Below are 19,530 nucleotides of genomic sequence, written 5' to 3'. Positions count from 1 at the left end.
CGGCAATTCCATTACTGTCTGGGGCAAAAGGTTGATGGCAGTGGACGTGACTGACAAGACCGTGAACAGCACAGCCAAGCAATGGTCAGTGGAGGTCACAAGCCAGACACATGCAGTGCACTTTTCACAATTACTCCCTTAGAAAATGCCCTCCTTTCCATAAGGAAAGAAGCAAACCCCATCATGCACTAGGTTGAGATGTGTCAAGCAACTGCAATAAACACGCGAATACTTTGCTGAGTAAACAGACTTGTCACCAGTGAAAGAAAGCAAAAGTAATGGAGGTCACACAGACACTCATTTAGTCTTCAAAAGGTAATGTCAAGAACTTTTCAATGACCCATTTCTGGTAACTGCCTTGGCATTTGCAAGGGTGAGAAGTCAGGAAATAATTGTTGTTATAAACAAGTGCCTTCTATTAGATTCAAAACCTGCTTACCTGTGCATCGATTATTTTCTGCTTTGCATCAATAACTGCTTGCATCTCAGCATGATCCTTCTTCAGTTCCTCTTCCACAGCCATTAGCCTAGAATGTGGCAGGAAGGAAATATCAGCATCTTCAAAGAGAGAGCTAGCTAGTGTAGAGAACAAGAAAACTCAAAATTCAGCACAGTCAATATTCTGTCCTTCCTAATAAGACACCTGCAACCACCTTTTCTTTCTTCTCTGCCACCTTGGAAGAAGACATCTAAGGCTGATTTCTCTCCTTGTGCCTGGATCCCATACATTTGCATCTCCTTTGGACAGTAACCCCATAATCATTTCCTCCCTCTTCTCTCTCAGATTCCTTCCTGAGCACAACTTATTTCACCTTAAAATATCAAACCAAGCAACAAAAACCAAACAACCCTCTCTTAATCTCAAGTTACCCTAAATCTGGCCCACTTTCTCCTCCCTTGCACAGCTACGTTTCCTCAGTGAGTACTATACACTTAAATGTCTAGTTTGTTTTCTGTCCGCCATTCCCATTTTAACTCACTGATGTTTAATTCTGCCAGTCTACCTAAACGCCTTTCAGAAAGACTGTCAATTACCTCCACACTATTAAAACAACAAACAGTTGTTTACTTGACCTGTCCATAGCACTTTACAAATATTGAGGCATAGTGGTTATGAGCATGGAATCTGCAGTCAGATTGCTTGGATTCAAATCCTGGTGCATCACTATGTGACCTTGGGCAAGTGACTTAATGAATTTGTTGCTTATTTGTAAAATGAGAATAACAACAATGCATAGTGGAGGCTGTGATCAAGATTAAACAAACTATTATGTGTAAAGTGCTTAGAAAAGTATGTGTCCTATGGCTAGTGCTATGTTAAGTGTTTGGTAAAATTGACCCCTCCCTTATTTTCCCTTGGCATCTGTAGCACTCTCAAAAGATGTCCTCTGGCCCCAAAGATATTCCATAAAATTCCTTTCCATGTTTCTGGACTCATTTTGAAAGATTAATTTGGTCTAAGGCATTGGATATTTACTTTTTTTTTTTTGAGATGGAGTTTCACTTTTGTTGCCCAGGCTGGAGTGCAATGGTGTGATCTCGGCTCACTGCAACCTCCGTCTTCTGGGTTCAAGTGATTCTCCTGCCTCAGCCTCCCAAGTAGCTGGAATTACAGGTATGCGCCACCATGCCCAGCTAATTTTTTGTATTTTTAGTACAGACGAGGCTTCTCCATGTTGGTCAGGCTGGTCTCAAACTCCCGAACTCAGGTGATCCACCTGCCTCGGCCTCCCAAAGTGCTGGGATTACAGGTGTGAGCCACCATGCCCAGCCTGATATTTACATTTTTAAAACCCAGTTTTCCTCTAAGATTTCTCAAGTAAACCACCTAGCATTAATGTTTTCTAATTGTTATGGTTAAAGACAAACAGATTATCTTTATCTTCACAGGAAGTGCCAAGGTCTCATATTCAGGATATTTTAAGAGATACAGTCAATCAACACATTTGTACTGAGTACCACAAGGATAAAAATGGCTTTTGCTGCCATTCCTTCAGGGTTCTGTGGATCATCTCCTTAATTCTTTGTCTTCCTAACTAGCCCATATCTGCTGCCAGGTGATGTCTAACCTGCTGATGATGCTTTTCATCTGGCTATCTTTCTCTTCCTGCTGTCTTCGGAGCCGCTCCTCGCTGTCCTCCAGTCGGGCCTTGTATTCCAGCAGCAGCTTCTGCATCTGCTGCTCCTGCACCAGCAAGCGGCGTTCATATTCCTCCAGTCGCCGGCTGGACACTCTCAGGCGCTCCTTCAGTTTAGTAATTTCTTGTTCATACTAGGGCAGAGGAGGCAAGGAGAGAAAAACTGGAGTTACACTGCTTTTAGAAATTAGTGATTTATTTATTTATTTAACAAAAGAAACCCTAAGCAATGTAGCTAGACGCTGGCTGTGCTGTCATTCCCTATACTGTTCCTAATATTCTTCAAAATTATCAACTCACATAAATGCTAATGGAGGATTGCCTTCCTCACTAAAATTACATTTTTAATCTTAACTTGGCATTGAAATTCTACATATGTATGTATCTCCCTCTACACTAAGCTACCATTGCTGCAAGCCACATCCAATCTGTGATGGCATCAAATGAAAGTGGGCAAAAATCAGATGGAGTACTTTAAAGTCTGACATATCACTTAAAATAAGCCAAAAGTCAGTTGTGTACAAGAGAAAAAGATTCTGCATCATTATCTGCACTGTAGGATCTCTGACATGTTTTAGCTCATCGGACTGCCATTCCTTTGTTCTACTAGAATCAGCCCTTTAAGAGAACAAGCAACATTTCTATAATGTTAAGCTCCTAAATCAATAAATAAACTTTCATGGCAGAGGTTATTGCTGCTTTCCAGTCACAAGCACTAAACAAAGGCCTACATGTTCTCCAGGGCTGATTAATATTGCTTCTTGGCCCATTTTCACAATATGACTCACCTGCCCAATTTGGTGCTGCTTGCTGGAACATACGTGTCTGTGTTCTCACTAAGAAGCTTTACATAAACTCAGTGACTCAATTAGTTACATGGCCCTTTCCTGTACTGTAGTTGCTGTGGCTGGGGTTTGAGTACACAGGAATATCATGCTGATAAAAAGAAGCTAATTGTCTGGTTGACAAACAATATAATGCTATATATGATATCCAGGTTCTTGTTTGATAACCCCTCTTCCCCATGTCAACTTTTTGTTAAAAAACAAAAACAACAACCTCTAAACAATAGATAATGTCCTTTTAACAGTCATCTATAGAGCTATACATTCATTATGCAGAAAACGTAAAAAAAAACTAAAACCAAAACCAAATTGTTACCAAGATAAAGAAGTCTTGGCCGGGCGCGGTGGCTCAAGCCTGTAATCCCAGCACTTTGGGAGGCTGAGGCGGGTGGATCATGAGGTCAAGAGATCGAGACCATCCTGGTCAACATGGTGAAACCCCGTCTCTGCTAAAAATACAAAAAATTAGCTGGGCATGGTGGCGCGTGCCTGTAATCCCAGCTACTCAGGAGGCTGAGGCAGAATTGCCTGAACCCAGGAGGCGGAGGTTGCGGTGAGTTGAGATCGCGCCATTGCACTCCAGCCTGGGTAACATAAGTGAAACTCCGTCTCAAAAAGAAAAAAAAAAAAAAAGTCTTGCCCTAGGGTAATTTTGTCCTTGGGTGAAGACCAACAAGTTTATAAATACATGAAATACTTACCTAAAATGACAAGAAATGAATAGCAGAGTATCCCCTTGATTAAGGCATCTACATTAAAAGAAAAATAGTAGCTAACTGCCACCCCCCAGCAAAATGAACATTTTCCATGTATACACACACACACACACACACACACACACACACACACACACACCACAGATCTGTTTTACAGAGATATGTATAGGACAATTAATATAAGGGGTAGAGGTGAAGATGGGGTGGGAGGAGTTTATGTTCTTAGCTAGATAATTCTTTTAGTGGCCTATCATTTGGGGATCAGTAAGTAGATGAAGTGGACTAGGTTCTACCTTCTCAGCATGCTTGGCTTCATCTTGATTTTGCTCAGTTTCTTCCACATCCTCTTCATACTGCCCATTGTTCAGAACCCAGGCTGCTGTTCTCTCTACTGGGGACATGGTGGCAGAGTCCACAGGTGACTGAACCTGAATCAGGAACAGTTATTAGCATCTCACCTAATAGCTCACCCACATGCTATGTTTCAAAACAGCTATTCTTAGAAGACGTTAACTGTGATCTCTCAGTTTTCTAATAAATGCTCTTAGCTTTAAGTATTATTTTACTAACGCTAAGGCTAGGGGTGGGAAAAGAGAATATCCATTTGTATAAGTGCAAACTATTCTGAATAGAAAGTTGTATACATCATACCCAAGAAGCAGCTTTATTCTCCCTCTAAAGAAAGCCAAAGGCCTTAAAATTGTTAATTTGCCCAGTGGCCCAAATGCTGGTAGGTAACATATTGCCTGCGAAATTAATAAATGATCTCTGCCATAAAAGTCTTTTATGCCATAAAATTCTATTGATGATAAAATAAGAGAAAGAAAGCTTAACTTGATGGTCAAAACATCTGTTTAACCCAGAGACAATCAGAAATCAAAAAACTGATTTGTGCTAAACAAACTCACAAAGCGCCCATTTATATATCGGAATGCCAAATATTAGGTTGGTGCAAAAGCAATTGCGGTTTTTGCCATCACTTTTGTACCAATCTACTTAGTTTTCATATTAATAATTTAGAAAAAGATAAGGACAAGTGATATTGGTTATCTTTACAGAACACTGACTTTGTGATAGATTAAGACCACTCAAGAGTCCGTATACCAGAAAATTTCTTGAAAAAGGATCAAAATGATGGATACTGGGTAGTCTACCCAAGTTAGGATAGTTAGGTAAGTTGTCCTTTTCCAATACAGATACACAGGGTCAAAAATTCTTGACACTCAAGTAAGAGAGTTGCAACTCTGCTACTTAGTTAACTCACTTAATCTCTTAAATACTATTCTCCTAATCTACTGAATAGAAATAACATCAGCATCACCACCACCACCTAGCTCGATCGTATCACAGGGAGCTGTGAGGATAACATAATATATGTGAAAATTCTTTGGAAACTTCAGAGTGCTACAGAAACGTTAGATGTCAGTCATTACTATCTTTATGTTTCAAAAACTGGCACTATTACAGTTCATATTAGGCTACTGCACATTAGTCCTTTTTCCACAAACAATAGTGGAAATACACATTTTTTTTCCCTCTGTCATGCCTCAGAGAGAGACAGAGAGTGCGTGCGAGAGAGAGAGTGCAAAGCTTGGTATGTGAGTTAGCCTTTTATAATTAAATAGAGGGATTTGTATTTTGAGGACCAGAATTCTAGAATTTCATAATTGAAGGGCATTTTCTCTCCCATCACAGATATTACAACTGAAGGATCTTCATATCATTGTGAAATAGAACCCAGTTAAACTCTAAATAAATATTTTAAAAGAAGGGGTATTTTGATGAACTTGAGAGTGAGAAAGACCAGATTAAAAGATTGATTGCAGAGACTAAAAGATTATCAGAGATGGGTTGGGAGAGACTTTAAGACTTACACATGCAAAAGTAACACAGGGACATTTCTTAAAGGTGTGAAGAAGGATCTAGTTTAGCTGATTTACAGATTATAGATATATGTATCTATAAATATAGCTTCATGCCTAAATTTAGATTATAGATCTGTATCAATAAAAATAGCTTCATGGATGGATGTGTATAGTTTATATAAATAGACATGCACACAGTAAGCAGCTGTAAATGAACTTCTAGAAATTTCTTCTATAAAGCCATTTTCTCCAGTGGATCTAGGAACATAAACATGTCTTAAATTTCAGTAACTCTTAGTACTTAAAGTCTATTTCCATTATAGCATGTAGGTGTTTTTTATACTTTATTTTTGTATCACTTTCATTATTTTTATCATAACCACCTTATCACTGACAGAGTTGCTAATTTTGTCTTTTAAAACAACCATTATTTTTATTTTATATATACTAAATTATTTTATTTATTTATAAGTTCTGGGGTTCATGTGCAGGATGTGCAGGTTTGTTACACAGGTAAATGTGCGCCATGATGGTTTACAGCACCTATTAACCCATAACCGAAGTATTAAGCCCAGTATGTATTAGCTTTTTTTCCTAAAATTCTTCCTACACCCACTATTCCCACCCTCCCTGACAGGCCCCAGTGTTGTTCCCCTCCCTGTGTCCTTATGTTCTCATTTAAGACAACCTTCTTTTAGTTAGCTAAGCTCTTGTGCTAAGCAATATCAGTAAAATAGTAAGTCAGCTATTATATACATTTTAATATTTATAGGTATATTTATATTTTAATAGTTATATATCTTTCTAATTATTAAAATATTACATGATTAATTAAATAAGTACCTTGCATACATTAAAATAATTCTGAAACTCACACTTGTGGGAATACTGGCCTTTACGATATAGTATCATCTGTAAAAGTTAAATAATAACTGCACATATCAAAAGTTATTATGAGAAACAAATGAGATAGCATGTAAAAATTTGTAAACTGCAAGATACTTGATACAACGACACTATAGTTCTCCCCCTACTGGATTTTAAGATCAGAGCACAATAAATTGCTTTACTATTGGTAAATAAAATAGTAGTAAGGGTTTAAGTTTATATTTGATATATATGGACCTGGAAGGCAAAAGACTGTAGCATTGGGTCTTAAAAAATTAACAGAAAGTCAATATTTAAAGGAGAGAAATGACATTTTAGTTTTACAGACTGATCCCTTTAGCACAGAGGGCATGGAAAAGCTGCTTTTGTGAAACCAGGATTTTCCTATTCTATAGCAGTTTGAAATAAAGTAACACTAAAACTAATAACAACTTTACTGTTTGGAATTTGTTACTTGTTTATATAGTTAACAAGAGGTTGCTTAAATGAACTTACTTTCCCTGTGATTTGTTATGGGTAACTATTTGTCAAGTGCCCGTACATGCACTGCAAACTAATGGTATTCCTAAGAACATACCAAGGAGAGTTCTTGGCCCCTAAAAGCATATTAAACAACAACAACAACAGGAAACCACTTTAGGATAATCTAGGCTTTAACTGATAAGTGAGAAGTTGTACAATCAAGGGTTGGTTCAATCCACTGGTGACAGTGGTAGCTACAGTATCTTCAGAAAGACTAACATAATGGGCAATGAATTACAAGAAATTGTAATGGGAACTGGGCATTCCCAGTTTATTCCTATTTTATTGGTCAAATCTTATTTTCAGCCACTTCCTAATATATCCTAGCACTTTGCCTGGCATATAGTGGTGGTCAAAATAATAAAAATAAAAGTCACAAAACAGATCAATCCTAACTATTCCTTCTATTAATGATAAAACCTTCATAAAATTGTAAAAAGGCTGGAAAGTAATACTGAATAAATAAAAAATATTTATTGTGCTGGATTGAAAGGAAACAGGTGATTTTTGCTTCACAATTTTTTCTGTTGTAATATGTTCTTCAAATGAAAAAACTATATACTATCTTTTATATATATTCTTGATCTTATGAGTGTTACTCTTTTTTTCCAATTAGACAATCTAATGGGCATCATATCATACAGTTCTTTTAAATGATACTGACTAGTTAAATGCATAACAGATGCTCAATAAAATATTACTCATTTATTATTCTGGATTATCTTTAGAATTCATTATTAAAATATAATTTATTACTAAGAGAAGAATATTCTATGTTTTTCCTCTAATACTTTGGAAGGGAATCAAAGGCTTCTTTTCAATGATTGTTCCATCTCCTTATAAGTCGGATAAACAGCAAAAAATATCTCTAGCTTGTAGTCCAAGAAATCGAAGGAGGAGGTTAGTAAGTGGTTCAGATCCCATCTTGCTTAGAAATAGCCTTAGAAAGAGAATTTATAACCACTGACTTTCGACGTGATCATCAAAGATAATAAAAAAGAAAAAGGAACAGGAATTCCCATGAGGAATATCTTTCTTTCAAGATAAAGCTGTATAGGGTTTCCCTGGAAAAATAGTTATGCTTTAGGGCAAAAGAGCCTGACAAAGCAGTTTCACTGATACTACAATTAGTCATAGCCTGGCTATGCTGAGGCTAGTTCCCTGTTCCTTGCTAGTATTTACTAGATATAAACAAGACCAGTTGGTTTCAGCTTCATAGTGTGAAACAGTCGGAGTCCCATAAATGAATAACATTTCTGTTATCAACACCAAAGAATGGGCTGATTAAATTAATACGTAAACTTTCAGAGTTCTTGAAGAGGTTGGTTAGGAGACAGTTCAACAAATCCATATGTGAACACTGCAGCATCATACTAACAGGCTTGACAATTATCTATTTTAAATTCAAATTTCTAAGATTAGGAAACATGCTAAATCTGAACGACTTGTATTGTACATAAAGTCTATCATTTGTATAAAGTACATGATTCATCCAAAACAAAATAGAGAGGAAAATAAGAAAAAAGTAATTTAAACAGAAGCTGAAGAAAAAAGCATTTTAAACAGAAGCTGACATTAGTAAAAAAATTAAGACAGTTTCTTGAAAAAAATTTATCTGTAAATTGTTTCACTAGGATTTCATTTTCTTCCTACTCATTAGATGTAGAAGACTGAAGCCAGTTACTCTGCTGACAATGGCCGCTCCTTTGTGGTAAGATATAAATGGAATTTGCATGGGACAAAGCCACTGATAATTATAGCCGCCCACAGAACAATTCCCACAAAGAAATCTTCTAGTTTCTAGGAGAGAATTCCCCATACAATTTGCAATTAAAATATGTAAAGGAATTTGCCTTAAAAATGTGCTGATTATATAGAACTTCAGAGGCTTCATGGGAGTGAGATGAACAAAGCAAGCAAGAAACAGAAATACAAGAAATAAAAGACAAGGCCATGCACAGCGGCTCACGCCTGTAATCCCAGCACTTTGGGAGGCTGAGGCAGGCAGATCACTTGAGGTCAGGAGTTTGAGACCAGCCTGGCCAATATGGTGAAACCATGTCTCTACTAAAAATAAAAAAATTAGCCAGATGTGGTGGTGAGCACCTGTAATCCCAGCTACTCGGGAGGCTGAGGCAGGAGAACTGCTTGAACCCTGGGGGTGGAGGTTGCAGTGAGCTGAGGTCGCGCCACTTCACTCTAGCCTGGGTGACAGAGCAAGACTCTGTTTCAAAATAAATAAATAAATAAATAAAAAACTAATGATGTAAGTTCAAAATAATAAACCAAAAACCAGTGTAGAAAAAACCAGAAACTTGAGCAATCAAAATACAGTGATTTATGCTTCAACTGATATGACAGTGGCAGTACCAGCAAAAGTATAAACAGAAATGGATATTCAAAGTTGTACCTGGACATCTCACTGTCTGTACCCCACTTCATGCCAAAAAATATTTCCCTGACGCATTAATGGTTGTGACACAAAACTTAATTTTTATATTTGTTGTTTGAAGACTGCATGCATTTCCTGCCTCCCATCCATTCAGGCAGTCCTCTATTCATAACCCACAGAAGCATGTATTATGTACTTATGCATTACATATTATATTTTCCTAAAGGAAAAATGTTATAAATGACAATTGGTTCCAGATGGGCACAAAAAAGGCAATTTAATTTATAATATTAATAAACAACCAGCCTGAGTCATGGGCCCTCATGGAGTCACTGAGGACTCCATTGTACAGAAGGAATGGGTAAGCAAAAGGAAAAAAAAAGAATCTTTATTTTCCTTTTCTGTACAGGGCTGAGGTTTCTAAGTACACTTTTGAAAAGCAGGTGAAGGACACTTTCCCTGTCCTACCCCTCTCTGCCGATCTCATGCTCTTCGTTAATCCTATTTTATCTTCAGTGCCCTTGTGCTGCTCTAAGTCCCTGAGTAGATTACTTGCTTCTACACAGTATTCAATTTCTAAAATTACGTATTTTCCCTTTTCCTCCTAATAAACACCTTAATTCTCTGAAAGTAGTTGATCTCAACTAGAGTATAGCACAAAAGCAATATGAGGAAACTACTTCACAATAAGGTGGGAATGACTGATAGTCTCCTAACACAAGTCTCCTAACACATACATTTTATGTTTATATATACACACATTTATATATAAAAAATACATAAGATACACATAAAAGATATGTATTTTTCCTTTTCTTTAAATAAAAGTACTTATTAAATCAAATGATTTGGTGAAATTTTGGGAAAAACAACAAAATAAAAATGAAAAATATAAGACTTTAGATAAACTGTATTACTCAGTAAAGAATGACCAACTAGGAGGTTTAGCCTAGGAAGTCTGCTTCCAGAAACAGCTTAAGTTAGTCATGCTTTTCATCCCTTCTTCTATTTCTATATCCAAGGATTCTAGAAATATTCCAATTTTAAATAATCAAAGTAGGGGCAAGGGGCTCTGCTCACAGCAGACTGGAGGCAGAAGCAGCCATATCAGTAAGTGCCTAAACTGTAAACATGCAAATATATTACAGATACAAACTGGGATTCATTACAGTCTCCCTGCCCAGTTATTTTGCTGCAAAAAGGATTTGTCATAGAACTCTTTTCTAGCACTATAATTAAGTTTCAAAAATAAATTCAACAAAACAATGCTTTTTTAGGAGAAAAATCTTTTTAGATGGAAGATATATAAAGATATATATTTATTATATATGAAAAAATCATATGTATGTGTATATATATATATTTAACACTAGTTTGTTTCAAAGGGAAAATATGTATTGTTGTTTCAAAATGTAATATGTGAGGAAGAAATGATTAATTTCTTGGCAAAGCTTTTTATTTGTCAAGAAAAAATTAGAAAATCTTATATTAAGATTGGATGTGACGCTAGCTGGGCTTGTCCATGTAAACAGAAATGCGAGCAATTTGGAAATGTTTAGAATACTTCCTTTTCCACCTGTACATCTATCTTTTTCTTCTCTCCTTTACTTTGACTCTATAGGTGTTCAAGTTTTTATTTTTGTAGCCATTTCCAGGAAAAGGCACATGGGACTTTATATTTCCACAGGGAATTGAGGGATGGAGTGGAGAGCAGTCACATTTAACTCTTGGCTCAGAGTGCAAACCTTTATTCTGGAAGCTTAAGAAAAAAAATTAAGAAGGATTAATTTTCAGATTCCCAAAATATGGTTGGTTTGGCCTACAGATTTTAAGTATCTATTCATTCAACATCACAGATTTGTTCTAAGTGCAAACTGAGATAGTAGCTCTGCTGCTTGAAGAGAAGGGGGCCCCTGCAGTTTGTTAGATGCCTAAGTGTAATGAGTCAAGCTACATTCTGCAGTCTCACCTAGGTAGAAGCCTCCCAAATTTTTCCTTTCCTCTTTCTATTGAAAGGTTGCTTTTAAGTGGAAATCTTACTAACAATTGGATTTCCCAATTAGTTATGTATAAATAACCAACTTTAGATATCTGTTTAGATAGACCAAGTAGAAGCCAGACCCCCTCAGGACTAGTACCTACCTGCTGTGTCTGTTGTCTCTGGATTGCTCTCACTTTGGGAACAGGGCTTTCTCTGGATGAAGAGGATTGCTGCCGGGACCGGCTCCCATTCTGCACGGGTTCGGCCACCAGGGCCGCGGATGCCACTGACATGCTCCCGGTGCTACGCAAGGAAGCACTGTGTGGCAAGGACGGTGGGGCTTTGGCTCGGGCACCTAAACCAGCCTGGTCCACTTTTCGGATCTGGGCCTGTCCAGTACTATTCTGTCGTGGCAATGCAAGAGGTATGTGTCTATCTGGCACAGTGTGCCGCCTGGAGAAGTCCTCACTCTGAGTGCTACGTTTAGTGAAATCTTCCATGCTGCTATTGCTGGGTCCACTGAGCTTGAAGTCTTCACTGTTACTTTGGCTTCTGGAACTGGCAGTGCTTAGGTTCTCCAAACTGGAATCTATAGAGGCCTTTGGCATTGCTGGAATTGGGTTATTGAGGTGATAGACAGGGTTCTGGAAGGACAAGGGCTGAAGGCCACCTGGCTGGTTCAAGGCTGGGTGCAGTGGCCTTCTCACTTGGGGTGCACTTTGGGGAGTGCTCTGGGTTTCCCGCAGCTGTTTGATGCTGGCCACCTGGGTTATGGAAAGCTGGCTTCCGGTCAAGCGCATAGGCACATCAAGCATGACAGATGCATGCTCCACTTGAGCAGCATGAGTGTCCTGGAGGTCCATGAGGGAAATGCTCCGACCATTAGGAAGGCTACTTTCCTTTTCATCCTTTTCAGAATAAGTCATGCTCTGAGAGGAGGCTTGCTGAACCAGCAATAACGTTTTCCCTCTGAAGTAGCTGTCTGTGTTGTCTTGGCTTGGAGATTTTAGTTTATGCAAATCACTGTGGAAAAGGAAAGGGCACTTAATTTCTTTTGAGACAAATTCAACATAGCTAAGATGACTCAGTTCAGGCATATAAAGTCCTCTGAAGGTTCTTATGTGGATATTTCCATTTCTTTGGAAACTCAGATTTTATCCAATTAGGGAATTATTACAATTCTTAGAATAAAATCCAGCATTTTTACTTTTCCCCAAAGGTAGAGAGTAACACTGTAGATACCAACCCACAACTGTCTTCAGTTTTAACCAGGATTCCAGTAATTTCCTAGTTACATTTGAAACCTTCCTCAAATATTCCAATTCATACTTGTCTAAACCTTCAAGAGGAGAAGTTCTAATTGCACAACTGAAAGGTCCCTGCGAAAGGTACAAGTCTTGCCAATCCAGAAAACATTCTAAGCATATATTGTGTCTACCTGTCTAGTGCACATAGTCAGCTATAAAATGGTTTTAACCAAGGTTCTTCAAGATTTTGAATGCTAAAACGTATAGAAACATCAATTTCATAAAACCTTTAGTCTTCCATTAAGCAAGATAGAAATTTTAAAAATATACTGTGGAATATACTGTAACTCTCCGTACTATCATTCTAGAAAAGAAGTTATCCCAGATTTTGTACATTATTATAACAAATAATTGGACTGCTTGCTCTCAGGTCAGATGAGTCTTCAATTGCTCATGATTTTAAACTTGTAAATTCAACAAATAAGTTAAATATACTTCTGTTAAATCTAAACATTATCTTTCTCTGAGATAGTAGTCAAATCCTCTCTTTCATACCTGTCAGTGGGGTCTTCAAATATTTTCTGCAGCCCAGAGGAGAGGCTTCCACTGACATTGGGACTGGAGTTATGCTCAGTGAAGCGTCTCAGTTGCTGTTGTATTGGTGTTGGATTAGTCAATGACTTGGTAATATCAGCAAGAACACGAGGGAGAGGCCCCAGTTTTGCCACGGTCGCCTGTAGGAAGGAATTTTCACCCTAATTGGATAATAAGCATTGCGACATCCACCATAGATTGATTTTGGCAATAACGATGGTCATTGATGGAGGGGTGTAGGTTGGAGGGAAGGGTAGGTGTTTGCATATGGGAGTGGCAGGTTCATAATGCATTGTTATGGAGCAGCAGAACCATGGCGTCGAGATGAATGGAGGCGAAACAAGGTACAGCAGACATTGAGGAAAGAAAGGAAATCGAAATCAGGATTATGCAAATAAAAATTAAAAGACATGCTCAAAACTACCAAACTAATGCCATTCCAACTAAAATAGGCATGCAAAGCAAACTAAATCTTTGGGAGGCTAGTAAATCAAGGTGGGAGAGGGTAAGGGAAGAACCAAACTCCTTCTAACCAAAAGAACTTCAAGACCACAGGATCAGCTAGTATGATAAAACTTTCAAAGAAAAGGGATCATGTGAGAAAAGAAATGCATGCCAACATACAAGGTGCTGCATTCAGGAATCCAGAGTACTGCAGGGCACACAGATGATACTGCCATCCACTATCACAGGCAATCTTGGAAACCCTGACCCACTGCCAACTGAGTTTCCATCAGTTAAGACAATTTTTGGTGTAATTTAACAGCAAAATCAGGTAAAGTTTCTCTATGAGATATGTCTAGATATATTCCTGGTTCCCAGGACCAAACCGGGATTAAAAAGGAGAAAGTGTGTTTTCACAGCAAAGCCTGTTAAAAAGATCTTGATCCTGAATAAACCAGGCCTATTTCACATGATAACTGAATCCGTATCCCACTGAGATGCAGTTATTCAACAAAGACTAACTCTTTATCCATCTCAATTATTTTTTTCTTTAGGGAATTCTTATTCTCATGGGGCCTTATGGGTCCCTTCAACTGGTAGTTTGACATAGTTGCCTTTGGGTCTTTGTCTTCTCAACAATCAACAGACCCTTCTACCCTACTCAAATAGGTACAGATGCCATCTGAAGAGTAGCTTTACTTGCTCAACAATGTTGGGCTATGATTCATATGAAAAGGATTTACCTTTGGCATAGCTGCAACTTAAAAATCTAGCTAGCATTTCTAAAAGTGAAGAAAAGGTCCTCAAGAATAAGTAACAGTTTATTGTTTTACAAATGTTTTATGCACTGGAGGACACACTACCATTTACGTTTCCTCAGCAAAGTAGTCTTTGTTAATAAATTTTACTGGTATAGCATTTTTATCAACAGGAAAGTAGAGGAAAACAAATAAATCCTTATCACAGAAAAATAACTGTCTTTTGAAGTTATTCTAACATACCACCACACATATTTATAAAGTGCCCGTAGCAAACAAAAACATCAATAAATAATTATTGTAATCAGCCTAGCCAAACTCCATTAGACTATTTTTTACTACGAAATTTATTCCTTTTTGTAAAATTCCAGAAGGAAGAAAATGATTGGCATGATGTACATTTACTTATTAGTATGGCATATAATAAAATTCTTAGCAAACAAATGATTAAAAATAATTGTTTCTGTATTCTTAATTCACATCTGTAAAGGAAGAAAACAGTAACTTTTAGCACTAAGAATTACATGAAACTGACTTGTAGAGTAAAAAAAAATTGTTTCATGGGTATAGTTACTTAAACATGATAAACCTAGTATTTTCTTAGCTAAGTCTACATTTTTGTTAGAAATTACCATATGAAGTTTCATCTCATCCTATTAGACATGCATAAGGCTGTATATACCAATATATTATTGTCTAGTCAAGTTTTCAGATATGCACTCTGTATATATAAATTTAGAGAAACATACCCCATTAATTCAGATATTATTAAAAATATATATTAATAATGTCGTGGTTTTCTAGAATTTCATGGTTGTAGATCCCATATTTTACTCAGAAGTGATGAACATTTCCTCTCAGATTTCCAAGGTAAAGATTGCTTTTAATTAGAAAGAGTGAGTGTTATCACTCTATAGGTACTCTCCAGAATTCAGGTACATTCAAGTTCTCTATCTTCCATCAACCTACTTTACCTTATCAAGTTGGGAAACTACTTCCCACAGTAAGGAATGCAAAACTGAAAGCTCTCGGCCCAGATCAATGTAACCATCAAAGCCTGGGGTGTTTGAGATGGTGTCTGGATTAGAGATCTCCAAAAGAAAGCGCTTCATTCCACCCCATTCATGTTCTAAAAAATCATTCATGAATGCCATGTATTCCTCTTTGTTACCAAACCTGAAGTAGAGGATGAGAAAATGAGAAAGAACATATTCAAGAAGAGAGATATGATCATTTTGAGTTGACTTTACACAGAACTATGACATTTTTTATTTTGTGGAGGGAATTACTAATTTTATTATCTGTAAGTGATAAATGCTATAACATACTTTCTCAATATCACTTAATATTCCAATGCTTTGAATAGCTTTCTATTCTCCAAAGGGTAAAGCCAAAACTTTTTTTTTCTTCTGGTATTTAAATTTCTATGTAATATAGCCCTCACTTATCTACCAAATGTTCACCACTACAAACCTTCAATACTGCTAGCTTCTTCAAAGTCTCCCAAATATATTATACATTTTTTTCTTCTCCAAGCTTTTGCCCATGCTATTTACTTGCACTAGAGAAAAGCTTCTCTCCTTTTGCCTATCTAGATTCTAGCTATCTTCATGGCCTCATTTAAGTCCATAAAACCTGTTTCAAAATAAAATATAAATAATTTTAGCTCAAATATGGATAAATATGTATATTTCTGCAATGGCTTATATATAAATTATACAAAATTAAAATAGTACACCCCTAAAAAGGCACTATTTATACTAGAAAATAATCTGTTCACTGAAGTTCTAATTTTTTTCTTCAATACATTGCTAATAGAAACTTGTCTTTAAGCATCTATATTGAGTAAATCCGTGCTTAATTCTGTAAATGTGAATTCCTTACCAGGTATTTCTTAAATTTATTTTCTATAAATTATAAAAATAACATAGACTTACTAAAAAAAGTTTGCAACAATGAAAAGTAGAAAGAAAAAAATGTGGATGTCTCATTCAAGCTACCCAAATATATCTGCTGTTTATATTTTAGTATATTTCCTTCCCAACTGTTTTCTCCTAATTTTCTTTTGAAAAATTTTAAACCTACAGAAAAGTTGAAAAAATATACAATGAATACCCATATGCCTTTCATCTACATTAACCAACAGTTATTTTTGACAGGCTTGCTTTCACACCCTCTCTTTCTATACACACACTTTTTTTTTTTTTTTTTTCCGGAGCCATTTTAAATTAAGTTGCAGACATCACCTCTAAATAGTTTAGCATCTTTTTCTTCAGAATAAGGAATATCTCTTACATAAACCAATGCCATTATCACACTAAAACTTTTAAAAACATTATTCACAAATTATCTTATCTACAGTCTATAAATTCCACCCACTGTCCCCAAAATGACATATGTATACTTTTTCCAACTTGAGATTCAAATAAGTTTCAAGTATTGCATTTAGTCTCTTTTAATCTACAACAGCCCCCCTCCATCTTCTGCATTTTTCATAAAATTGTCTTTTTTGAAGTGGCTAGGATAACCACAGAATTTGTCTTTTCTTCCCAACCTTTTTTATACTTAGATTTTTGTGTTTTAATATTGCTTGGATAACAGCATATATACCGCTTTTTATTCTGCCCTTTTTTTTCTACTAAAGTATTTTATCAGCACTTTTCATTTAATATAATTTTACTTTCATGTTCTATATTATTGGATAGTCTTTGTAAACAGTTTGTAGTGCCTGCAAATATTCCATTGAATGCATGTATTATAGGTTGCTTAACCATTCTTCTGTGAAGTGATTATTTAAGTTGTTTCCAATATTTTGCTCTATTTATTAATACTACAGTGAAACATGAGTGATGGGGCTCCCAACTCTCATCCAAATTTTAGGCCTCAAGTATTTTTTTAAATTGTGTTTTTAAAGTAGTTACAAAGTATCACCTACTTGGCAAAGTTGGCCAGGTTCTGAATGACCTTGGCAATAAGAGTAAGAGTCCGAGATGTGCGGTCATCAGGATACTCCTGCATAAGGTTGAAAAGACTTGGAGACATAATGGCTGGACACAGAAAACGGAGAAATAAAGAGGCACTAATGAGCCTCTCGCTGATGTCTTGCTTGCCATGGTTCAGGCACTGCTGCTTCCATGATGCAAACACTTCTTTCAACTCACGAGGGAAAACACTAGGGAAGGAAAAAAATACCGAAACCTCTAAACACAGAAGTACCAGAACACAAAGCACAAGTGATTCCACCTTGACGCCATGTATTTCTGCTTAAGAGTCAGGCTGGAAGGAGGACCTAGTAGAAATTCTGGGATTAGGTTTTACCTGATTCATGGCTGACAGAGGGTGGAAAATTCACAGAGGCCAGATGGAGACTGGAAACCCAAGGCTACAAAACTCTGGATTAGTTTAAATTTAGTTTTGCAAAGTGGGAAAATGGCATGAGGCTCCTGACTAAACCATCTGGTTTAGTATAACTCACCATAATCTCTCTAAAGACTGTTCATCAAAAATCTTCAAAATTTCACCAATTGCTGGAGTTAGAGCAATGATCAAAATTCATGAACACATCTGTTAAACACTAGTAAATACTTTAGAAAGCAAAATAAATACCTTTGATATTAGAGGCTATAGTATTAATATTCTGGGGAGAGATTATATAGATAGCCAGATCAAAAGTATTTCTGCTTACAATGAATATTTCAATTTTAGACGGGACCGTATTAGGGAAACTTTCAATTTTTCCCCAAGACCCTCGCCTTTCATTGTAAAATAATAGTTAACATTGTGATGACTTTTATATGAAAAAATTTAAGTTTCACAGGCAGAGGATGAGATAAGCTCACCAGTAAGAGTTGATGATCTTGCAGAAAGCCAGCTCACAGCACATTTTCAGGTTGCTCTGATGGTCTATCAGTTCACTAGATGAACATTTGCTGGGATCTACTTCACAGTTCTCATCTGACTCATACAAAGCTTTGATAAATTCCCCTGTTTGAAAAGAGAAGATGACAGTATAACTATAAATAGTGTCTTCCCGAATAGAATAAAAGGATTTATGATTTCTGTCCTAAAATGTATAATGGGGAATTCTTTTCTAGATCTGACATGGAGGGCACAAAAGATGGCCTATGAAGGGTCATTGCTTTGGAACCCATGAGTTGCCACATCCTACATATCATGTTTATTTTTCTTATCCTGGAAGTGGAATAACAGCAATCACTACCATCATCATCATCACAGTATTTATAAAAATGGTAATGATACTGCTTTAAGCAATGTAGTATCAACTGAAACTAAATATATGTTTAATTAGCATAAACTTGTTATTTGTTTTAAGGCTTGCTCTACTGAGGTGACTATTATCGTTATTCTAGTAGAACACATGACCCAAGCTTGACTGAATTGCCCACTGAAGGTGTTAAGTGCTAATGTTGGTGCCAAACACAGATGCAAGTAAGGATCTTTATGCTTACCTCTTGTAGAGGAGACAGTCATTCAACATTGTACAATATTATAGCAGATCTCCTTATATAATCTGTATACGCTTTTCCATATAAATTTAGTTTAGAAGCCCTGTTCACATAGCCTACGCTCTATGAAGATAAACCCATTATTCCCTGAAAGAACAAATTCCTACTTTACCTGTTTATCCTCTAGCATACACCATACCTTGTACATCTTTGACTACTTCATATTTTACACTGTGTTTCTTTCATTTCTAGGATGAATACCTTTGGAAGTTAGATACTAGGTTCTGTTCATGTTCAAATCTTGACTCTTCTGAATAGCTCCCAAAATATTATAGGTGCTCAATAAATATTCATCAGAGATGGCAGTATGTATTCTTGTTTTTTTAATGGTCTTTATGAAGGAGGAGTGGATCTTTCAAATCTCCTCCCAAACATGCTTTTATTACTTGAGGTTCAGGCTAGTCATAACACACTTCATGAAACTGAACAATAATGCCTGCAAAACTAAGTAGCAGCAGCAACAGAAAGAATATTTCTATCAAAGTGGTTAGTATGCAGATAAATGAAAGCTTTTAAAAATATCTGTGACACAGAATGAGAGGTGATAATTTTGAGCAAAAATGCTTAGGGAACAGGAAACAATGTGGTATACAGAAAGGAAAGTGGTGCACAGA

The 19,530-nt window shown here is 36.6% G+C and overlaps 1 protein-coding gene across 9 annotated transcripts in view; it reads right to left on the bottom strand.

Annotated features, from left to right (window-relative positions):
- RASAL2 (RAS protein activator like 2) overlaps positions 1-19,530 on the bottom strand; it is a 188,110-nt gene that overhangs the window by 11,688 nt on the left and 156,892 nt on the right. For 7 of the 9 annotated variants that reach the window (XM_037734999.1, XM_017518742.2, XM_017518741.2 and 4 more), the window contains 8 exons: positions 18,230-18,374; positions 17,326-17,562; positions 15,365-15,566; positions 13,150-13,349; positions 11,509-12,370; positions 3,993-4,127; positions 2,070-2,272; positions 440-527 (listed from right to left, as the gene is read on the bottom strand). In XM_037734999.1, coding sequence (XP_037590927.1) covers positions 440-527; positions 2,070-2,272; positions 3,993-4,127; positions 11,509-12,370; positions 13,150-13,349; positions 15,365-15,566; positions 17,326-17,562; positions 18,230-18,374 — 2,072 coding nt within the window. The remainder of the gene's footprint in view (positions 1-439; positions 528-2,069; positions 2,273-3,992; positions 4,128-11,508; positions 12,371-13,149; positions 13,350-15,364; positions 15,567-17,325; positions 17,563-18,229; positions 18,375-19,530) is intronic. The other 2 variants (XM_017518739.2, XM_037734997.1) reach the window with 1 other exon arrangement.

This window comes from Cebus imitator, unplaced genomic scaffold (genome assembly GCF_001604975.1).
Source record: "Cebus imitator isolate Cc_AM_T3 unplaced genomic scaffold, Cebus_imitator-1.0 Scaffold702, whole genome shotgun sequence".
In the NCBI taxonomy this organism is placed as follows: domain Eukaryota; kingdom Metazoa; phylum Chordata; class Mammalia; order Primates; family Cebidae; genus Cebus; species Cebus imitator.
This window is presented reverse-complemented; position numbering and strand designations above follow the sequence as displayed.